Below are 17,959 nucleotides of genomic sequence, written 5' to 3' on the forward strand. Positions count from 1 at the left end.
ACAATTGCTTCTTAAGTTGATGTTTGTGCCTTCAATGAATGTCTCGTCCTTGGTTGTACCCACACCTGCAGAGTTTCCACCCATGCCATTCCAGGTCTCACCCCTGTTCTTCTTTCCGGCTCCAGCTCCGGCCTACTGGTGGTGGTGGTGGTGGTGGTGGTGGTACCAGCCCAGCAGGCAGTCCAGTCATCCATCCATCCATCCATCCATCCAGCTGCCAATGCCCAAGGTGGTGTCCTCGTCTGAAGATGTGATGGAAACCACTAATAGATGAGTGTCATGCCTGTAACAATGGCGGCCATGATAAAGCTCTCCCTCGTTGCTATCACAACCAACCTTGCTTTTGAGTTGAATGCATGCTTTCGGCTGTTTACGAACTTTAAATGCGATTCCCCTCATCTGCCCGCAGATGGCAGCAGCGATATATGATGATGTCTTCCGACTGTAGGAAGCAAGGTAAGGTAAGTACTTAGGTACTAGAGGTAGTACCTAGGTACTTGGGCAGATACTTGGCAGTACGTAGGTACAGGAGTCACTTCAGTCTTCAGCTCCCCCTAGGTCGGTCTTGGACCAACACCTGGGCCCATGATTCTTTCAGCCCTCCCACGCTAGTCGGTTTTAGTGCCAGTTGTCTGTCCTCAGAGATCCCGTCTCAGTGAGGACCTAGCAGGGATGAATGCTCATACTAGAGTACTAGTACCGAGAAAGACGCCAAGGCGAGAAGCTACGGCCTGGGCAATTGAGGGCCCCTGCTAGCGCTCTAGATAGCCTCGCTAGTCTCACTCTGTTTTAGCTAAGGCTAGGCTTGATTTTGTTGGTCCTGGCTCAGAGCTGGCCCCTGCGCTCGTTCACTTTCATCTCGTTCCCCCTTCTCAACTCTCGCACCACCGTGGCGCTAGTAAATGCTTCCTTTCCTGCATCGAGGCAGAAGCCCTGACCAGATATACATATTACACCAGAGAACGCCAAAGCGCCACCCTGGGCAAAGAAACCTTATTGAAAGTCTGTGGACTTTTCATTGACGACACCCCAAAAACCCCAGTCAACCCCATCCATCATCCCGATCCGAATCTCGACAACATCGTGACTACTCCGTACCTGCTGTACTTTCAGCTACCTACCTGTAGCTAACCCAGAGGTATTCATCTACCTTGATCCTCCTCCATTTTTCAGCTTCCCTTTTCCCCTCCTTCTCCTTCTTTCTTTTTTAAATTCAAGCTTTCCAAGTGTGCTTCTACTCATCATCGTCTTCGGCCTTATACTGCCTGCCACTGTCCTTTGTGTTTGTTTTGTCAATGCTGTTTAAAGTTTGTCTATGAGATCAAGATACCTTCATCCCGGGCAATCAATACCTTTGTATTCCACCGAGGTCTACTATACACCGCGCATTTACACCTTACGCACGAAAAACTCACCACTCCTTCGCAACATCAGTGATACAGCAGTGGCGGAATACGACCCCTCCTTGCTGTGACGAGAAATCTATCCAAGAGTCATTCGGCCAACACAGCCTCGACATCAGGCAAGAGTTGCTCAGGTTCCCCTCTTATATAAAAAAGAAACTTTGGGAACTGTTCAGCCCCAAACTATCACGCGCGGAGCCTTTAGCTCTTCTCCCTCGTGGTCCACGGCTATATAAGCCTTTGCGCTCCTCCGTGGCATTTCTTTTTACCTCTGGCAACGGACAAAGAGTTAAACTCTTGCAACGACTCCAAATTATGTCAATGGAGGGAGCTAGTTTCTCTTCACGGCGTCCCGCCGCAGGCGCCCTGCCTGCCATGAGTCTGCCACCACCCACAACAGATGTTCCAAGTATGGCCAAATACTCTTTCTACCCTTCTTTCCCAGGTAACTCCTCAGAGTCCTTTCAGTGCTCCCGGGAGGGCGAGTCGGTTGGGTATTCATATCCGCCGTCTTACTCTCCCCTTGCTGGTCCCTTTCCAGATCGCCGCATTTCGTCTTCGCCCAGTATTCTGACCCCTTCGCCAGGAGCCAGTGATGGCCTGAGCCCAAGTCTTTCTAGCGTCAATACCGGGAGTTCCCAGGGTTCTCAAGCACCAGGCAACATGTATCAATATGGACAAATTCCGTCGTCATGGACTACACCAAGCAATTCCTCGTACACCGTCAGCTCTGCGACCCAGGCTCAGCCAGCCCTTGGCCAGCAGCACTTCGCTGGAAGAGCCCACCCAATTTACAACCAAGGTCCCGGAATGCCTCAATATAACCACCCTCGAAGTTCTCAGTCGCCGGCTACTGGAGGTGACGGACTCCCAGCACCCCCTTACGAGCAAGTGCATCAACCTTTCCAGACTTCGATCTCGGGCGGAGGTGGCCAGACCACTCCACCCGGCCTGTCGACATCTCAACAGGCTCAGGGTGGAATGCTGACTTCGCAAAGCTCAGTAGCTACGCAGCCTCCTACTCCCTCGAGCGTATCGGCACACGTCGATTCATATACACACTCGAGGCCCCCCAGCACACCGAACTATTATACATCATCTGCATCTCAGCAGTCCAGCTATCCACCATATGGTCACCAGCCTTCACCGACCCAGCACACTTCTTCTAATGGTGGCCCTGTGCCCAGGGGCCTTGGATCGATGTCAGGCCAGCCGCATGGTGCTGGTATGGCACCCCCTGGTCCCTATAGATCATACACCTCTTATCAACCCATCCCTACCATGGGAGGATCAGTCTTGTCCAATATTCACCAGCCTGGAAGCCAAATGTCAATGATCCCAGGGATGACCGTAAATGCATATGGGCAACCCATGCTATACGGAACTCAAGGTCAACCCCCACCAACACAGTCAGAGCGGCCGTTCAAGTGCGACCAATGCGTTCAGTCGTTCAGTCGAAACCACGATCTCAAGAGACACAAGCGGATTCATCTGGCAGTCAAGCCTTTTCCTTGTAATTTTTGTAGTAAAAGCTTTTCCAGAAAGGATGCTCTGAAAGTAAGTGATTTGGCTGTATTGCCAATACGGGCCCTGGTTCCATCGCGACATTCATGGCCTTTGCTAACTCTGCTATAGAGACATCGGCTTGTCAAGGGTTGCGAAGCCAAGAACAATGAGAATTCTGGTGATGGTAACGGAGCAGATCGCAGTGCAGAGGAGAACGATAGCCCTGGCGTCAAGAGGGAACAGTAAACTCGTATCGCAAGGAGTTGTTTTAATGCGCGGTACCCAGGTTTCGAGACGACGACAACCCCACCACCTGGTTCCGAGAAAATAACAGTCTGGGTATCATAATGACAAGCGACTATCATGGATGCCTGTTTTGAGGCACATATCTCTGCCATCCATTCTGGCATTGGAACAAATTCCCACATAATACTTATCACATAATGTCTGCCAGGTTTGTCACAGGAAAATAGGCGCTACAGGATCTGGAAAGATTGGAATATCGGCGTCAAGGCATACGGAATGGAGCTCAGGTGAAGGCAGATTCTATCAACGGGTCTTCATTGATATGTTTATACGACAAAATATGGCATTAACAAGGCGGGCTTGGGATGGGACTTTTACCAGGATAACGGAATTTGGCTTTCAAGAGGGTGGAAACGTGTATAGATATGACGGTTGTGCAACGCAAATGTATATTTTATTGGCCAAATGGCGTTCTGCACTTGACAGGGCGGTCTCTTTATGGGATGCGACGGTGCGTAGAACAACTGTTTCTGACTTAACACGTACATCACGAAGAGCTTCTCCGAGACATTTAATGCGAACTATGGCGCTTCAAATCATCGTGCAAAAAAGGCAAAGCACCATGATGGTGGGTAGCCTAGCAAGCAGGGAGTGATAGATCAGTCTTTCGTGTGAGCAAAGAAGGGACTTCTTGATTTGCCAGTGTACGAGACTATCAATATGAGTACTCTCAGCGATTGGCTGGCGGCCTTCATCAGGTTTCAGTTATCGAAGCTATCGAATATGAGTTCCGGAGTAGGAATGGCCTGCACAAACACTGGAGTAACGCTCGGTATGAAGATTTGGTCAGCCAGCCACAGTAACTACCATTATGCTTGAGGACCAGCAGTACTGGCATCCAAGTTCGGGAGGTCCTGATGTGAAGGAAACGGTTGAGCAGCCGGACTCTTGTCCAGGCCTAAGCATAGACGACCCATCAGTGAAAGAAAGGAGGCACGAGAACGCCAGATGGGTCGAGATGCAATAACATGCAGATCTTTCACGCATATCTTGGTGATTCCAAATCCCATTGAAATTCCAATTGAGTTCGCAGTCTGAAGTTCCATTGCAGAGATTATCGCTGGCAAGATCTATGGCGATGAAGAGGAGTGATCGAGACCCCGGCCTAAGGCTTTAGAGCAAATTGACCACCGTGGTTTGCATGATAGTAAAGATTCATATTAGTTGTATTCCCTTCACTTCCATATTACCATACCCCGTCCTCCGCATACAACCATGGGAGCAGAAGTACAACCCATCTACGGTCTTCACAAATGGAATTATTCAGTCTTCTGGCATCAGATTTTGCTTTTTGGTGTTCGAAGTTCGTGAGTTCTTGTAGGGGTTATGCCATTAGGGTGGTGTGCTCAAATAATTATTCCTAATCAAGAAGCTGGACAAAGCGCTTGAGGGTGAGTGAGGACAGGACAGGACCAAGCCTTTGATGAGGTGTGTTACATCCTTTAATCCTCGGGCCATGGTCTCAATGAAAACCTGGGTTGGGCTTTTCCTACATCTCAGTATAGGGACCTGTAGAATGATCGTGGTAAGCTTCTCCAGGTGTCCCTGCAATGAAGGGCCAAACGTGATTCTATCCACCAAGTAAGCTCCCAGAATCTAGACGAAGTCTACCCCGAGGACAATTATGTATGTGCTTTCTAGACCAAAAGGGGTGTTTTATTAGCTGTGGTATGCTTTGTAAACGTCTTGTACTGAAATTCTGTGCTGAAAAGGGGTGATTCTGTTGAGGAATGAGAGGCGGGATTGTTAGAGAGGAGCTTGTCCATGGATGATTGCAACGTGGGTAGGAGAGAAGAACAATCAAGCCTTCTGTCTGAGACATTTTGCTTAGGTAACCTTTGATGATATCTTCAAAATTTCGATGATCTGGGAATGCCCTCATTTCCGACGGCTCTCATCGGCCCCATTGGGACGCTAGATGACACTTATCGCTCCCCACCCGAAGGACGAGCATCTAGCCTCACAAGCCGCTGAATGAAATAGTCAGGCACAAGACGCTGGAGAGCGCCTGGCACCAAGGGAAGACTGGGTAAAACTAACCTCTTGCCACCAAATGTCGAAAAGAGGTTAACTTAAGCCATTGTTGCCTTTTTCGACCCTTCCCAGTACCTGGCTGCACCCGAGCATCTACGAGATAAACTCACTACAGGGATTTATGCTGGGGCGTTTGAGTGTACGAGGAACTGCACAAGTGAAGAATAGGCTGCTAATAAGGACGCACAAGACCTGCACTAGAGTCTGGAACGGCGCGCAGTGAGCTAGTGAAGAAGGGCGAGTACGGTAGCGGAGAGGCAAATCCAGTCGATCTGGGAGGCGATGAGGTGTGTATTGGCAACGGGAGTGTCATGGATGGCTCGCGAAAGTGAAGTGTACACGAGTGGCCTTTTCCGTTGACTTTTAGACCGAAACATTGTGCTAAAGCTTGTAAGCCCGAGCGTGGTCCGACCACTACAGAGTGGGATCATTGTCGAAAATGGGGTGATGTGGTTCCAGACAGCCAGCCACGGATCTGACATGCGTCGAGGCTGAAGGCCCGAGTACATACATACAGTAACTACAGGTAAGGTACGGTATGTATGCGCACGTATCTTCTTTGATAGGGTTCGCGCCGGACATCACCGCAAAGACACAAACAGACAATGCTCTAGCAGCCAAGAGTTTAACTAGCTTGAAACAAACTTGGCCAAACCATCGCTATTCATGCGATTGTTTCATAGCACGGACCAAATATTTAACAGTTATTCGTGGCCAAATGTAGACTTCAGATGTGATCTGAGCCAAAGGGGGGACTGAACGACGGCGAACTACCTCTGGCCGAGACTGAGCTGTACCTCATTATCAGACAGTGACGCTCTCGTGGCCGTTAGAGATAGATGTTCGCAGGAGAGTGGACCAAGTTATGCACGGAGCGATCCTTGCTGGCTGGCCACAGCAGCTCATGCATTGGAAAGGTACCTCGCCTGTTCTGGTCCCCCTCTCTCTCTGTCTTCAGTTTATATCCAGTTAATATTTCGTGTCATCTTCACAACAGGACTTGTTTCCCCCGAAATGTCTAGGACCATGGACTTTCTGGGGGTGCTGATCAGTTGGGCAGCGGAAGTTTGCGCATACGAGACGCTGTTTGCATCTCAACCATACTAAATAAGAATGCATGTCATCTAAACAAGTTTGCATCTTGTTATCCTCGTATTGACTCTACATACTAGCATTGTGCGTCCTCCACCCGGTCTTGACAAGTTTCCATCGTAGCGATCGTTCTGTATATCGGTGGTCTGCAAAGTTCAATAACTGCCGTCACCATTGTCGTAATAGGAAGAGTGAAGAGGGCGACACCCCATGACTTGGTTCTCTTTAATCCGATTGGATCACTGATACGTTATTGTTGTTCTCCCTACGCTGACATGATTGTGTATCTTCACTTGCGTCGAAGCCAATCATTCACCCATGGCCCCGCTGGCTGTGCTGATGACAATGCAGCTATGACTGTTTATTTGATCGAGTAAATTATGATATTGACATTTCTGTGTTATTGTAAGGCTGTGATAAGCCGCCTATTGGCCGATTCAGAATTAGAAACTCTACGAACTGGCCTCAGACTTCAAACCTATTCGTGACATTGCAGATGAAGAAGCTCACTCAAGTATAGGCAAAAGGTGCCCTTTTTCTGTCAATCTGCATGTGTATCAACATGTTTCTTGAGCACAAGAGTTGCAATTGTTGCCTCGACTCGAAGTGCATCCTAAAAACAGCTTACGGCCCAAACCGAGCCCTCCCGTCTGCAGCCTCCCGCCGGGATACTACACCAGACTCAGACCTCGGGATACATGATGAGTTCCATGCACTCTCCCGTCTTAAAACTAACCAGGTGGTGTGATCGGCAGGAAATAAATCCTCCGCTTAGTGTCGCGGGAACTGGCAATGATGGCGGATAGTTGTGTAACCTGAGAGCCAAGTTCACGGGAGGAGGCATCTAAGGAGGTGTGGCCGAGTCCGGTAGCTTTTATTTGACTGGTAAGAATTAAGGAAACTGCAAGGGTATTCCTAGGCATTATACGTGTTGGTGCTTGTGACTTCGGTGCTATCTCATGTATGATACCAAGAACTTCACCATCAGTGCAACCATCACTGACCGAGCATGGTTTTATGAGATGGAAGATACTTTATGAAGAAAAGTAAAATTAAGTTTGAGTCAATTAAAAGATGAGAGGAGTCTGCATAACTCTTATTTTCCATATGTGCACTTGTATTTTTGGCTATAACGATTCGCTACTGCAGCCATGCCAGGGGAAACGCACAAATTGGTTGCTGGAACTTTCAATGATCCCAGTCCTGAACTAGAAACTCCCATGGCACCAGATAACCATAAAAACGTATTAAATTAAAGTGTCATAGTTGTCTGTCTATATAATATAGGCTCACCTGTAGGCATGCTTTGCTCTTATGCAAGGCTTCTCGAAGGTGGAGATACATAGGCCGAGAAGGCATTGTCTCTGGACACGCAGTCTTCTAATCTCAAAATCTATTTGTTGATTAAGTAGTTTAGACATTTCTGGAAGTTTGAATAAGTAACTAGTAAGGAAGCTACGGTGCGACTGTACAGATACGCAGGTCTAATGCCCTTACCACAGCCATAGGACACAATGGCTGTGCTTGCGTTTTCGTTTTCTCTTTTGGTTACACTGGGTAATTGACTGGGTTATCAGAAAAATATCTGCGTCTTGCCTTATGTTTGCTTAAGCTTAGAGTCATGTTTACAATGACTTACCATGAGACATACGAGTGAATGGACACAGTGACACTCAACGACATATTCCCCTGTATGGCTCCGAGCTTCAAACAAATACAGTCATTGATACAAAAAGGCCAACCAATATCCCCGGCTTTCTTTCTAATATACTACGCCTTGCTATGTCCATTATTAAATTGGCTGGAGTTGTGGAATCCGAAAACTTGCAATATACAGCTAAAGGATTCTCACCAACATATTTGAACGGTATCAGCCCTCTTTCAACGATTCAGAATGACCAGAAGAGCTATTTTATGAACCCCTTTAAAGATATCTGGCTCTTTTGTGTTGGATGTTTGCGTTGAGTGAAGTGTGTGAGTAAGCTTTGTGGGAGGGAAGGTCCAAGGAAGTCACACATATCAAGATTCACAATGAGACTTGATACAAGTGATTTACGGTTGACTGATTTTTGTCATTAAAAGAAAGACCTCTTTTTGTTGTAGTTATGCCAGTCCTTGGCTATATAAGTAACAAATGATATCGTGACCCAAACCACAACATACTGGAAAAAGCCAGAATTATGCATACACTCATGAAACGCTCGATAAATCCATTATGCCTATTTTGATCCACCCCTTTTTGAATACAAGTTTATTTATAGCTTAGAAGCAGGGCTGGGAGGTCCGGCCTGAGTGATTTCATTGTAAAGAAGCCTACGCAGCAGTTAGTACTCTGAATCCAGATAGACAGTGGAGGTTTGAATGAACTTACGTTGTGAGGAAGTCGGCATAATCCTCGCCAGTGATTTGACTAGAGAAGTATTGAGCAGCAAGGTGGTATTTGTTACCCTTGGGGGCAGACGCAGCAAGCTGATCAGCAACTTCCTTGAGCAGCTTCAAAGCATACGACTTATCAACTCGCTTGCCCTCGGCAGTGTTAACACCATGTTTGACCCACTGCCAAAGTTGGCTTCGAGAGACTTCGGCGGTGGCAGCATCCTCCATGAGGTAGTTGATAGGAACACAACCCACTCCGCGAATCCATGCCTCCATATAACCGAGACCAATGTTGAGGTTCTTCTTAATTCCCTCTTCCGTGATGGTACCGGGGACGTTCATGTTGAGCAGATCGTTCTGACCAATGGTAACGTCCTCTCTTCTCACAAACAGCTGGTTGGGAGTTGGCATGTGCTTGTCAAAGATCTCGGTAGCGATGCTTGCGAGAGCAGGGTGGGCAACCCAAGTGCCGTCGTGTCCAGCACGGACTTCACGGAGCTTGTCAGCGCGAACACCCTCCATAGCCTTGTCGTTGGCAGCAGTATCGTTCTTGATAGGGATCTGTGCAGCCATACCACCCATGGCGTGAACACCACGCTTATGGCATGTCTGGATCAAAAGTTTCACATATGATTCCATGAATGGAACAGTCATGGTGACCGCGGAACGGTCTGGCAGGACAAAGTTGGGGTTGTTGCGGAACTTCTTGATGACACTGAAGATGTAGTCCCATCGACCACAGTTGAGGCCAGAGCTATGGTCACGAAGCTCATAAATGATCTCGTCCATCTCGAAAGCGGCAAGAATGGTCTCAATCAGAACAGTACCTCGGATGGTGCCTCTGGGCATACCGATGTAGTCTTGAGCAAGGTTGAAGGCATCGTTCCAAAGGCGAGCCTCAAGATGGCTCTCCATCTTTGGGAGGTAGAAGTAAGGACCGAAGCCCTGGCGCTGCGTCTCAAAGGCATTGTGGAAGAAGTAAAGACCAAAGTCGAAGAGGGAACCAGAGATAGGCTCGCCATCGACTGTGACATGCTTCTCCTCAAGGTGCCAACCACGAGGACGGACAATGAGAGTAGGTAGCTTGCGGTCGGTACGAAGCTTGTATTCCTTTTGTCCCTGCTTGAAGTCGACCTGACGGCGATTAGCGTCGTACAGGTTGACCTGCCCATTGATCATGTTATCCCAAGTTGGGGCACTGGAGTCTGTTGCAGAATTAGCCAACTGGATCATCTCTAGATCATATATTCATCAAAGCCATAGATGGTCATTGTCCAAGGCATGGGGGAATTAATTCAAGATTTCAGTAAGAATAGCAACTCACCCTCAAAGTCAGCCATGTAAGTGTAGACGTTGGCGTTTAGTGCGTTGACAACCATCTTCCGGTCTGTGGGGCCGGTGATCTCAACACGGCGGTCCACCAGGCCCGGGGCTGGAGGGGCTCCCTTCCATGTAGGGTTCTCGCGAATGTGCTTAGTCTCAGGAAGAAAGTCAGGGAGAACTCCTCGATCAAGCTCAGCCTGGCGAGCCTTGCGGCGCTCCAGGAGATTCTTGCGTCGCTCATTGAAGGAACGGTGCAGCAGTGCAAGAAAGGCGAGAGCCTCGGGTGTGAGGATCTTGCGGTGGATGTCGTCAACCTTGCCAGAAACGGAGACACCCTGAAGGACAGAATCGACGGAAGCCATTGTGATCGCAAATGGAGAGCAATTCTTGGTTTTGGCTGATGGAGGATGAGGAGAGGTGAGGAGAAAGGTCAATGGGTATTATGTACTGCTGCCAGCATTCACGTGTCGAAGATGTCTCCGGTGATGAGGTGCCAGTGACGGGGCTTGTAAGTAGCTCTGATACTCTGCGCAAGTTTGAATGAGACAGGTGTAGGGTTTGGGGAAACGCTCGGTCTTGATAAATGTGAGGGTAAATTATTGGGAAAGCCAGTATTGGAGAGCAGGAAGATTGGGACAAGGCGGATAATTATATAGATGTCAATACTGAAGCAGCTGGTGCTCCGCACATCAAATTCCTGAAGGCGTAACGTGCCTCGGACGAGGGCCGAGGGGCGCCTCCGCGTCAGTGACGGCACCGGACCTGGGGAAGATGAAAATATCCCTGCAAATGAATGTCAAATGCAACACCGCACTGTACTTGACCTAAATACTACGTGCGCCGAGACCAGCCCGTACATTGAAGTCCGACGATTGTTTTCAATCGAATCAGGCACCGACAGTACCTACCTTTGTCAAGTTGGCTTTCGTTGCTCCCGTTGCCCTATAGCAAGACGCTGCAAGGACGGATCGTTTGTTACGCGGGCAGGTGATTTCACAAGCTTGTCGCGACAGTACAATACTGGGATTTTGGGAATTCAACCACCGTGCTTTTCCATTCGATGACCGAACTACGGCCATCGTCCGTGAGCTCGGTAGCCATCGGCCTGGCTCGGGTGGATGGAGTGAAGGTTCACAGGTTGAGAGCAGTAGGTATCAAAGCAGACAAGATCTGGCGCTAAAAGGTCAAGGTAAAAAGCATGTGGAGACGGAAAGATGTTGGCTAACTGCCGTGACGGTCCGGGGAACTCAGCCGAAAGGGTACTTGAACAGCTAAAATCTGTACTTCGAAGTGGACAAACTGCCACCAAATTTGTTAGGGGCCGTGGGCTGCAACTTGTATGCCTTTGGAGGAGCCCTTGTACACATGAGATATCAGGGCGTACCTTCCCTCCATCGTGACTTCCCATTCCGTAAGGCAGGTAGTTACACCATACTCCTTCTCTGAATTACTGGACCTATTCAATAGCTTTGTCAACCACCACCTTATTTATTGCTCGGTCTTCGACCGAGAATCTACATTTGCCTGCTATTCTTCTATCTCGATGAACCTCGGTTGCAGTGACTGCTACACTCTTGAAACTATTGACTTGTCGATCAACTCTACCTACATGGGTGCTGTAATCAATTACACCATACTTCGGTCTTGACGTCCGAGAGGGCTTGTCAGCTTTTACTACCTGGCCACCAGCAAGAGACAAAAATCGCAAGACTTATTACCTTTTAATATTCAGTAAACTTGAGAAGTGTATACAATGTGGCCTCGGTGAAGATACACATCTTGCCATCGAAATCATGGATCCGATCTCCCGACCGAGCAGCCGAGGCAGGTGAAGGGGCCCATCCATATCTCGGAAAAGTTACCGAACTTCTCCACATATGTTGAATCGATTCGGACTTGACCTCCGACAACCAAACTCGTCGATATGCCAGCTAGGTAGCATTTTGCTCACGGGTTGCTCAAAGGTGTTATGGGACAGTTTGAGAGTTCTCTCTACTCATCGTATCATTTACTTGAGCAAGGTGAACCCTATCAACAAAAAGACCTATCGGACGTTTCGAAGTAACGTAAGGCTGTTTGCTGGTGCCTTCGACAATCATATTGACAAATATAATGATGAGACATAGCGGCGCTCTCTCCAGTTAAATACAGAATCAAAATCGAGCCATATGTGCTGGTTAATTAGTCTCGGGCAGTAGTATTATGTATCTATGCCGGCATATCCAGATATTCAAGACTCCATGCGGTTTAGTTTGAATTGGGGGTGACAGTAAGTCAAACAACTGTTTGATTTGTGGTGGAGATTTAATTGTTCTTCTGAATAATCTATTAGTTGATTGATGAGCATCTATAGATACTTTAGTCTTCATACTATCTAAATTACTATGACTGGTCTAGATAAGCAGTAGCATATTTTACCAAGCTGGCTATACCTGCGGAAACTACAACGTATCAGGACTAAGTTAGGAGTGAAAGACGACTATACTATATCCTTGAACCGACTAGAAGTCAGTCATAAACCATAGAAGGCCTTGCCTTAGCTGGAGGTCCCTGAGCTTTGGCTGTTGGTCTGCCAAGGTAGAGATGAGCCAAAAGATTTGCTCGAAGCTATGGGGCAGTATAAGAGGTAATCCAAAGGCAAATCGAAGCATATGCATACATAACTATGAATTCATTTTCTCAAACCACAGGAACTCTGACGATCAATGCCTGGTTACTACCCGCATACCCGCTCTATTGGACAGAAGGGTGGCAGAAAATGCATTGTTATGTAAATCACAAGATCTAAACAGTACAGGGAAAAAAAGGAGTCTTAACAGCTTCTGTAACTTAAGCTCCATTATCAAATTAGTATTCTAAGCCTAGAGTTCACGATGATCACACAGACACAAAGTTTGGGGCATGGACTAGGCAAGATCACCATGAGTTTCAGCTTTCGGGCAGCTCTTGTGTCTCACTTGGAGCTGATTTCAGCAAAAACATGCTTCATACATTTAATCAACACGTGGGGTCACTTTCTGGATGCAAGCCGTGTATTCAGCTTGCTTTCCTCGTTTTGTTTCTAAATGGCCACGTTTTCAAGAAAAGGTCACGATTTAGAATGATAAAGGGATTATCTAGTTAAGGGACGACTCAGTGGCTATCCCTAGCCTACAACTATTCCCTCCTGTACTCCGCATATTCGCCCGTCCATGTTTAAGAAAAGAAGAAATCATACCTTTCACCTTGACCCAAAAGCAGAACAAAACGGAAAGCAATGGCTCATACATCCAACTCCATACAACCAATACCATGCACATAACTCTTCGCATACCCCCGTGATCCAACCTGCAAGGCTGTGTCAATGGCCAGCTTACATCATATTTCGACAAGTACATATCGAAGGAGCCAGCGTGGAGCTGATTGAAATACCGATATTACGAGTTGAGTGTCTTGATCATCATTTTTCGCTTGTTCCTGTCGGCTACCACCAAAGCTCTTGCGTCGAAGATCATGTTCATTGTGTCGACTACTCTGTGGAAGCTGCTGGCTGCTCCTCGCTCCTGCGTGAACCGAATGATGCTGAGTGGCTGCTTCTTGCCATGCTCGATCACTGTGACGACCTCTGCGGCAAAGGATACTTCTTTCAGATTCAAAACTAAGGTCTCTGTCAGTTCTGGTGCCATAATCATGCCAAGCATACTACTCACAGTTCTTAGCTGCAATCCGTGCAAAGACAATGTTCCTTTGTTTGTCCACTTGAATGTCTCGGATGCCATACTTGCGCCATTCTCGTAGGAGGATGGTAACCTCCTGACGTGCTCGTCTCCTCGAAATCGTCATGCAAATGTGGTCTGTTGCTGGTTTGACTCTGAACAGGCGTGCGAGCCAGTTTTGTTTGACCTCAATGTTGCGCACTGGGCCGGAGCCAGACTCGTGCCATTTGGACTGAGATACCTTGGTGGAAACATGTGTCTTACCCATGGTGTTGATCTCCAGTGAAGGTCGCTCTTCTTTCTGCTCAGGTCCTACTTCCAATATTAGGTTACCACGTACGGCTCTGCTCACGGAATGATGAAATAACTCACTGGCGATTGACATAACAGAGTCTCTTTGTTTGTTGCTCTTCCAGAAAGAAAAGTGGAAAGTCTTCTTCTTAGTCGGAGCGTCTGTTGACGTTGAATCGCTTCGCTTCCCATCACTAGAAGTCAAGTACGAAGTGCAATCTTGCCACTCAACGGACTCCCGGCTGGGCTCTGACTCAACCTTTGAAGATCGTTTGAACCAAGACAGCTTTTTTTTCTTTGTCGCCGCCTGAGCATCATGGGAAGGGGGCTCTAGCGAAAGTGTTGTGGCCGTGGTGCCACCATCCACACTGCGTTGCGACGCCGAGTCTAACTCTCGAAGTTGTGCAGCAGGGGCCGAGTTTCGTTGTTCAGGTTCAGGGACCTTCTTCCGTACGTTGAGCGGCTCGGGAATCTTCACGGGGCTCTCGTCACCTGGCGAATGAACGACACGAATGCTGTTTTCGACTTGACTCAAGTATTCGATGCCACGGATTCTATCAATTCCCTTCTTTATTGGCGTATGCGGAGGCGCTGACACAATACGAGCCTTGTCGCTGGCCGCTGCGCCAGCTTCATTAATGGATGGCAGCGCAGCACTTCTTTTGTGCTTTTGAGTATAAGTCGGAGCTGAGACAACCCGGCGCTCAGTGTGTCTCGTAAGCAAAACTGGCTGGGCCACCTCGACCTGCTCTGAGCTCAACTCTTCCGAATAAGATTCCCGGGTCACTGGTCTGGAACCAGTGGGTGTTGGCGCCAACGAATTACCATTATAGCTTGGCGTCGGAGTCGGCAGAGGTGGAAGAGGCCGGTTGCTGTAAGACTTATTCGAAATCTCGAGAACATCTGGGGCCGAATCCTCCGGTGCGTCGATGGTGAAGGAAAACGGTGTAGATTCGTACTGGGTGCGGTCTGGTTCAGTCAGCGAGCCAGCGATGGAGTCCTCTTCTATCAATGAGCTTTTGAAAGCTTCATCACAGTCCTTGGCAATATTGCTGCTAAAGTGGCGCAGTTCCTCCTTGAAGATTTCGGAGGCGTATCGGGATCCAAGCGCTATCCGCAACGCTTGCCCCGAGGAGCGTTTTTGAGAGTCCTGTCCATCCGCCACTTTTGGAAGCACGCCACTAGGTAGGCTTGGGAGTTCTGGCGTGTGAGATCGAATCATTTCGATCTGATATGTAGAACCTTGCTCCGTAACATAAGGAGGCATTGAACCACTCCTATTGCGATTGGAGGATGATGTCGATCTCTTCCGGACATGTGTGAAGTCAACTCCACGTCTGTGTCGCAAACTCCGCCCATGAGGTGTACCTTGCCGACTGCTGTGCATCGAAGAGAGCGACCCTCGGGACGATTGAAGGCGCCCTGTGGTAGAATTGCGAGTTGAGGTCCCGCGTCCGCGACGTGCGCCTGAGCCGCTTTGAAGCCTTTTGGGTTGCCCAGTATAGGAACCATTCTCTGCGTAAGAGTAACGGTGGACACTGACTAATGACTGTCCTTTTTGGGAATCGCGAGAGTGTATAGCACGTTCTGTTTGGAATGGTTCCTGGTGTATTGCTAGCTCTGGTTCAGTGGCATTCGAGATCACAGTGAACCGTGATATGGAACGCCCGTGGCCGTTGCCGCTCGGCTGTGCAAATTCGCATGTCGATACGCGTTTCTTCCATGTGCCGGGCTTCATGTGGTGGTAGTCACTTGTAGAGTGGGCGAGCTCAGGCTTGAAGTCTTCCAGCTGTTGCTCGCGGTAGTGGTGCAACAACCAATAGAAAGCCTTTTGATCATTGGGTCTGCAAATGTCAACAGTTGCAACTCCAAAAGCCAGAACAGGAGTAAAATACTTACTCGTCACATGTAAGCTTAAGCTTTAGATCATTTTCACTAAACATGTGCCACATAGATCGTAATTGTCGAACTAATTGCGGATCAACATCCTTTGTAGGTACTGGGGTGTACTGAAAACCTTTGCGTATATCAGGCGGCTGGCTGTTGATGTCACAAAGGTTGTCCAGATATGCATACTTCCGAATCAGAGGATGGCGCCATATGTCCTTGAGGGTGATGCGTCTATCGGGGTTGACCTGTAACATTCGCCTGATCAGGTCCTCAGCTTCTGGGCTGAGGAAACTTGGCATCTCGTACTGTCCCTTCTTCGTTCGAGCCATCATCACACGAAGATCAGGGTCATCGAATGGAAGAGTAGCTGAAAGCATTGCGAATAGAATAACACCCATGCTCCAAATATCTGCTCTGTCGCCCCTATATTGTCTGTTCTTGAGAAGCTCAGGTGCCGCATAGTGAGGACTGCCACAAGCTGTAGCAAGCTGGTGTGTGTCTGTTTGATGGAGAGCAGCCATGCCAAAGTCGGCAATTTTGATCTGGAGATCGGCGCTGATTAAGATGTTCTCAGGCTTTAGGTCACGATGGCAGATGTTAAAGGAATGGCAGTATGAGATGGCGCTGATGATCTGTCGGAAGAAGAAGATAGAAACTTCCTCACTCAGGCGGCCCTTCATGTTGATGAAGGTGAACAAGTCGCCTTGGTCGATATATTCAAGTATCAAGTAGCTAAATTGTTAGTATCCTCTTGCAAAATTCCTTACGTGGAGCACTTACACCTCCGAGCGGTTCTCCCAGATATCGTATAATTTCATGATGTTCGGATGTTCGATGAGCTTCAAGATTGCCACTTCTCGCTCAATAGCCATGGGAACACGCATCTCGCCATCGATCTGATCTGGGAGATTATTGTCCCACTTGCTAAGAGCAGCCAAACTACTATCTTGGACAAGATACGCCATCCGTCTGTTGACAATCTTGACGGCAGCCAGCTGATTTGTACCTGTGTGGCGACACAGTCTTACACGCGCAGATGAGCCTTTGCCAAGGGTCCTGCCTAACTGCCACGGCCCTATATGCGTCTTGTAGTTCTTTTTGCTGCGGCCACTTCCTGAAGAATCGTAAGATGCCGCCGAATGTCGACGTTCATCGTCCATATCACTGGGAGGCTTTAAAGTGGCTTGTTCTTGAGTTGTTGAAACTGTAGGCTGCTGTTGAGTAGGAGGTCGGCCAGAAAAGTATGCAGTCGGGTGCCCATGGTTTGTACGTGCGGTGTTGTTCACAACCGATGAGTTAGGGCGGTCATACCGCGGCTTGTGGCGCTGACCTTCTTGAGGAGGATAATTGGAGTTGATTCGATTCGATGCTTCGGATAGTGGTGACCGAACGGTTGCCACCATAGTATCGGCCATTGTAATCGCGCTGAGTGTGGTGGATCAGCACATAATATTGCAGCCACAGTCGCACGCCTTGCCCAGATGCTGGAGAAATTGAAGAAAGGCTTGCTCTTGGGATGTCACAATAATTATGATGAACTTGGTCTACGTGACCCGAGTTGGTTGGTATTGTCAAACAAAGCACAAGGTGTTGCGATAGTCGGAGTAGTCGGAGATGAGTTGTAAAGTAGAGGGGAGAAACGAAGGCGTTGAATGAACGGAAATGAGTGAGGTTGGCTAAGGATTAGAGATCCAGGAGCCGTAGGAAAAAGAAAGAAAGAAATGAACGACACAAGAGACAAGAAACAAAGTCAGTTCGGAGCGACGGGAGGGGAATTTCTGAGAATGGAATGCAATGTTTACATCGGCAGATATGTTTGGCAAGGCTGGTGTGGGCGATGCCAAGGGAGAAAAGGCTGGAATATGATAGTTGTAGCTGGTTGGCATTCGACTGGCATCTGCCACCTGCATACACCTGCCAGTATTCCAGTATCGCACCACGCACGGTCAGGTATGATATGGTGGGGAATTCTGGTCAACAACAGCTGGCACAAGCTGAAATTGAGGGCCTCCTCTTGCATCCAGGCATCGCGATGCATTCCAG

General features: G+C 48.3%; 3 protein-coding genes across 3 annotated transcripts; 1 reads left to right on the forward strand and 2 right to left on the reverse strand.

The window, feature by feature from the left end:
* Positions 1-1,778: 1,778 nt before the first annotated feature.
* Positions 1,779-3,155, forward strand: FSUBG_8816 (uncharacterized protein; the record flags this gene model as incomplete). Its single annotated transcript, XM_036687262.1, has 2 exons — positions 1,779-2,960; positions 3,039-3,155. 2 exons carry the CDS (start codon positions 1,779-1,781, stop codon positions 3,153-3,155), a joined length of 1,299 nt encoding a protein of 432 aa, XP_036535656.1.
* Positions 3,156-8,596: 5,441 nt separating this feature from the next.
* On the reverse strand, positions 8,597-10,402 carry FSUBG_8817 (malate synthase glyoxysomal; the record flags this gene model as incomplete). Its single annotated transcript, XM_036687263.1, has 3 exons — positions 8,597-8,654; positions 8,713-9,922; positions 10,042-10,402. 3 exons carry the CDS (start codon positions 10,400-10,402, stop codon positions 8,597-8,599), a joined length of 1,629 nt encoding a protein of 542 aa, XP_036535657.1.
* A 3,054-nt stretch (positions 10,403-13,456) lies between these two features.
* Positions 13,457-17,331, reverse strand: FSUBG_8818 (CAMK CAMKL GIN4 kinase; the record flags this gene model as incomplete). Its single annotated transcript, XM_036687264.1, has 5 exons — positions 13,457-13,677; positions 13,730-14,047; positions 14,108-15,870; positions 15,926-16,648; positions 16,697-17,331. 5 exons carry the CDS (start codon positions 17,329-17,331, stop codon positions 13,457-13,459), a joined length of 3,660 nt encoding a protein of 1,219 aa, XP_036535658.1.
* Between the last annotated feature and the right edge of the window lie 628 nt (positions 17,332-17,959).

This window comes from Fusarium subglutinans (assembly GCF_013396075.1).
Source record: "Fusarium subglutinans strain NRRL 66333 chromosome Unknown NRRL66333_c0000125, whole genome shotgun sequence".
NCBI classification, from domain to species: domain Eukaryota; kingdom Fungi; phylum Ascomycota; class Sordariomycetes; order Hypocreales; family Nectriaceae; genus Fusarium; species Fusarium subglutinans.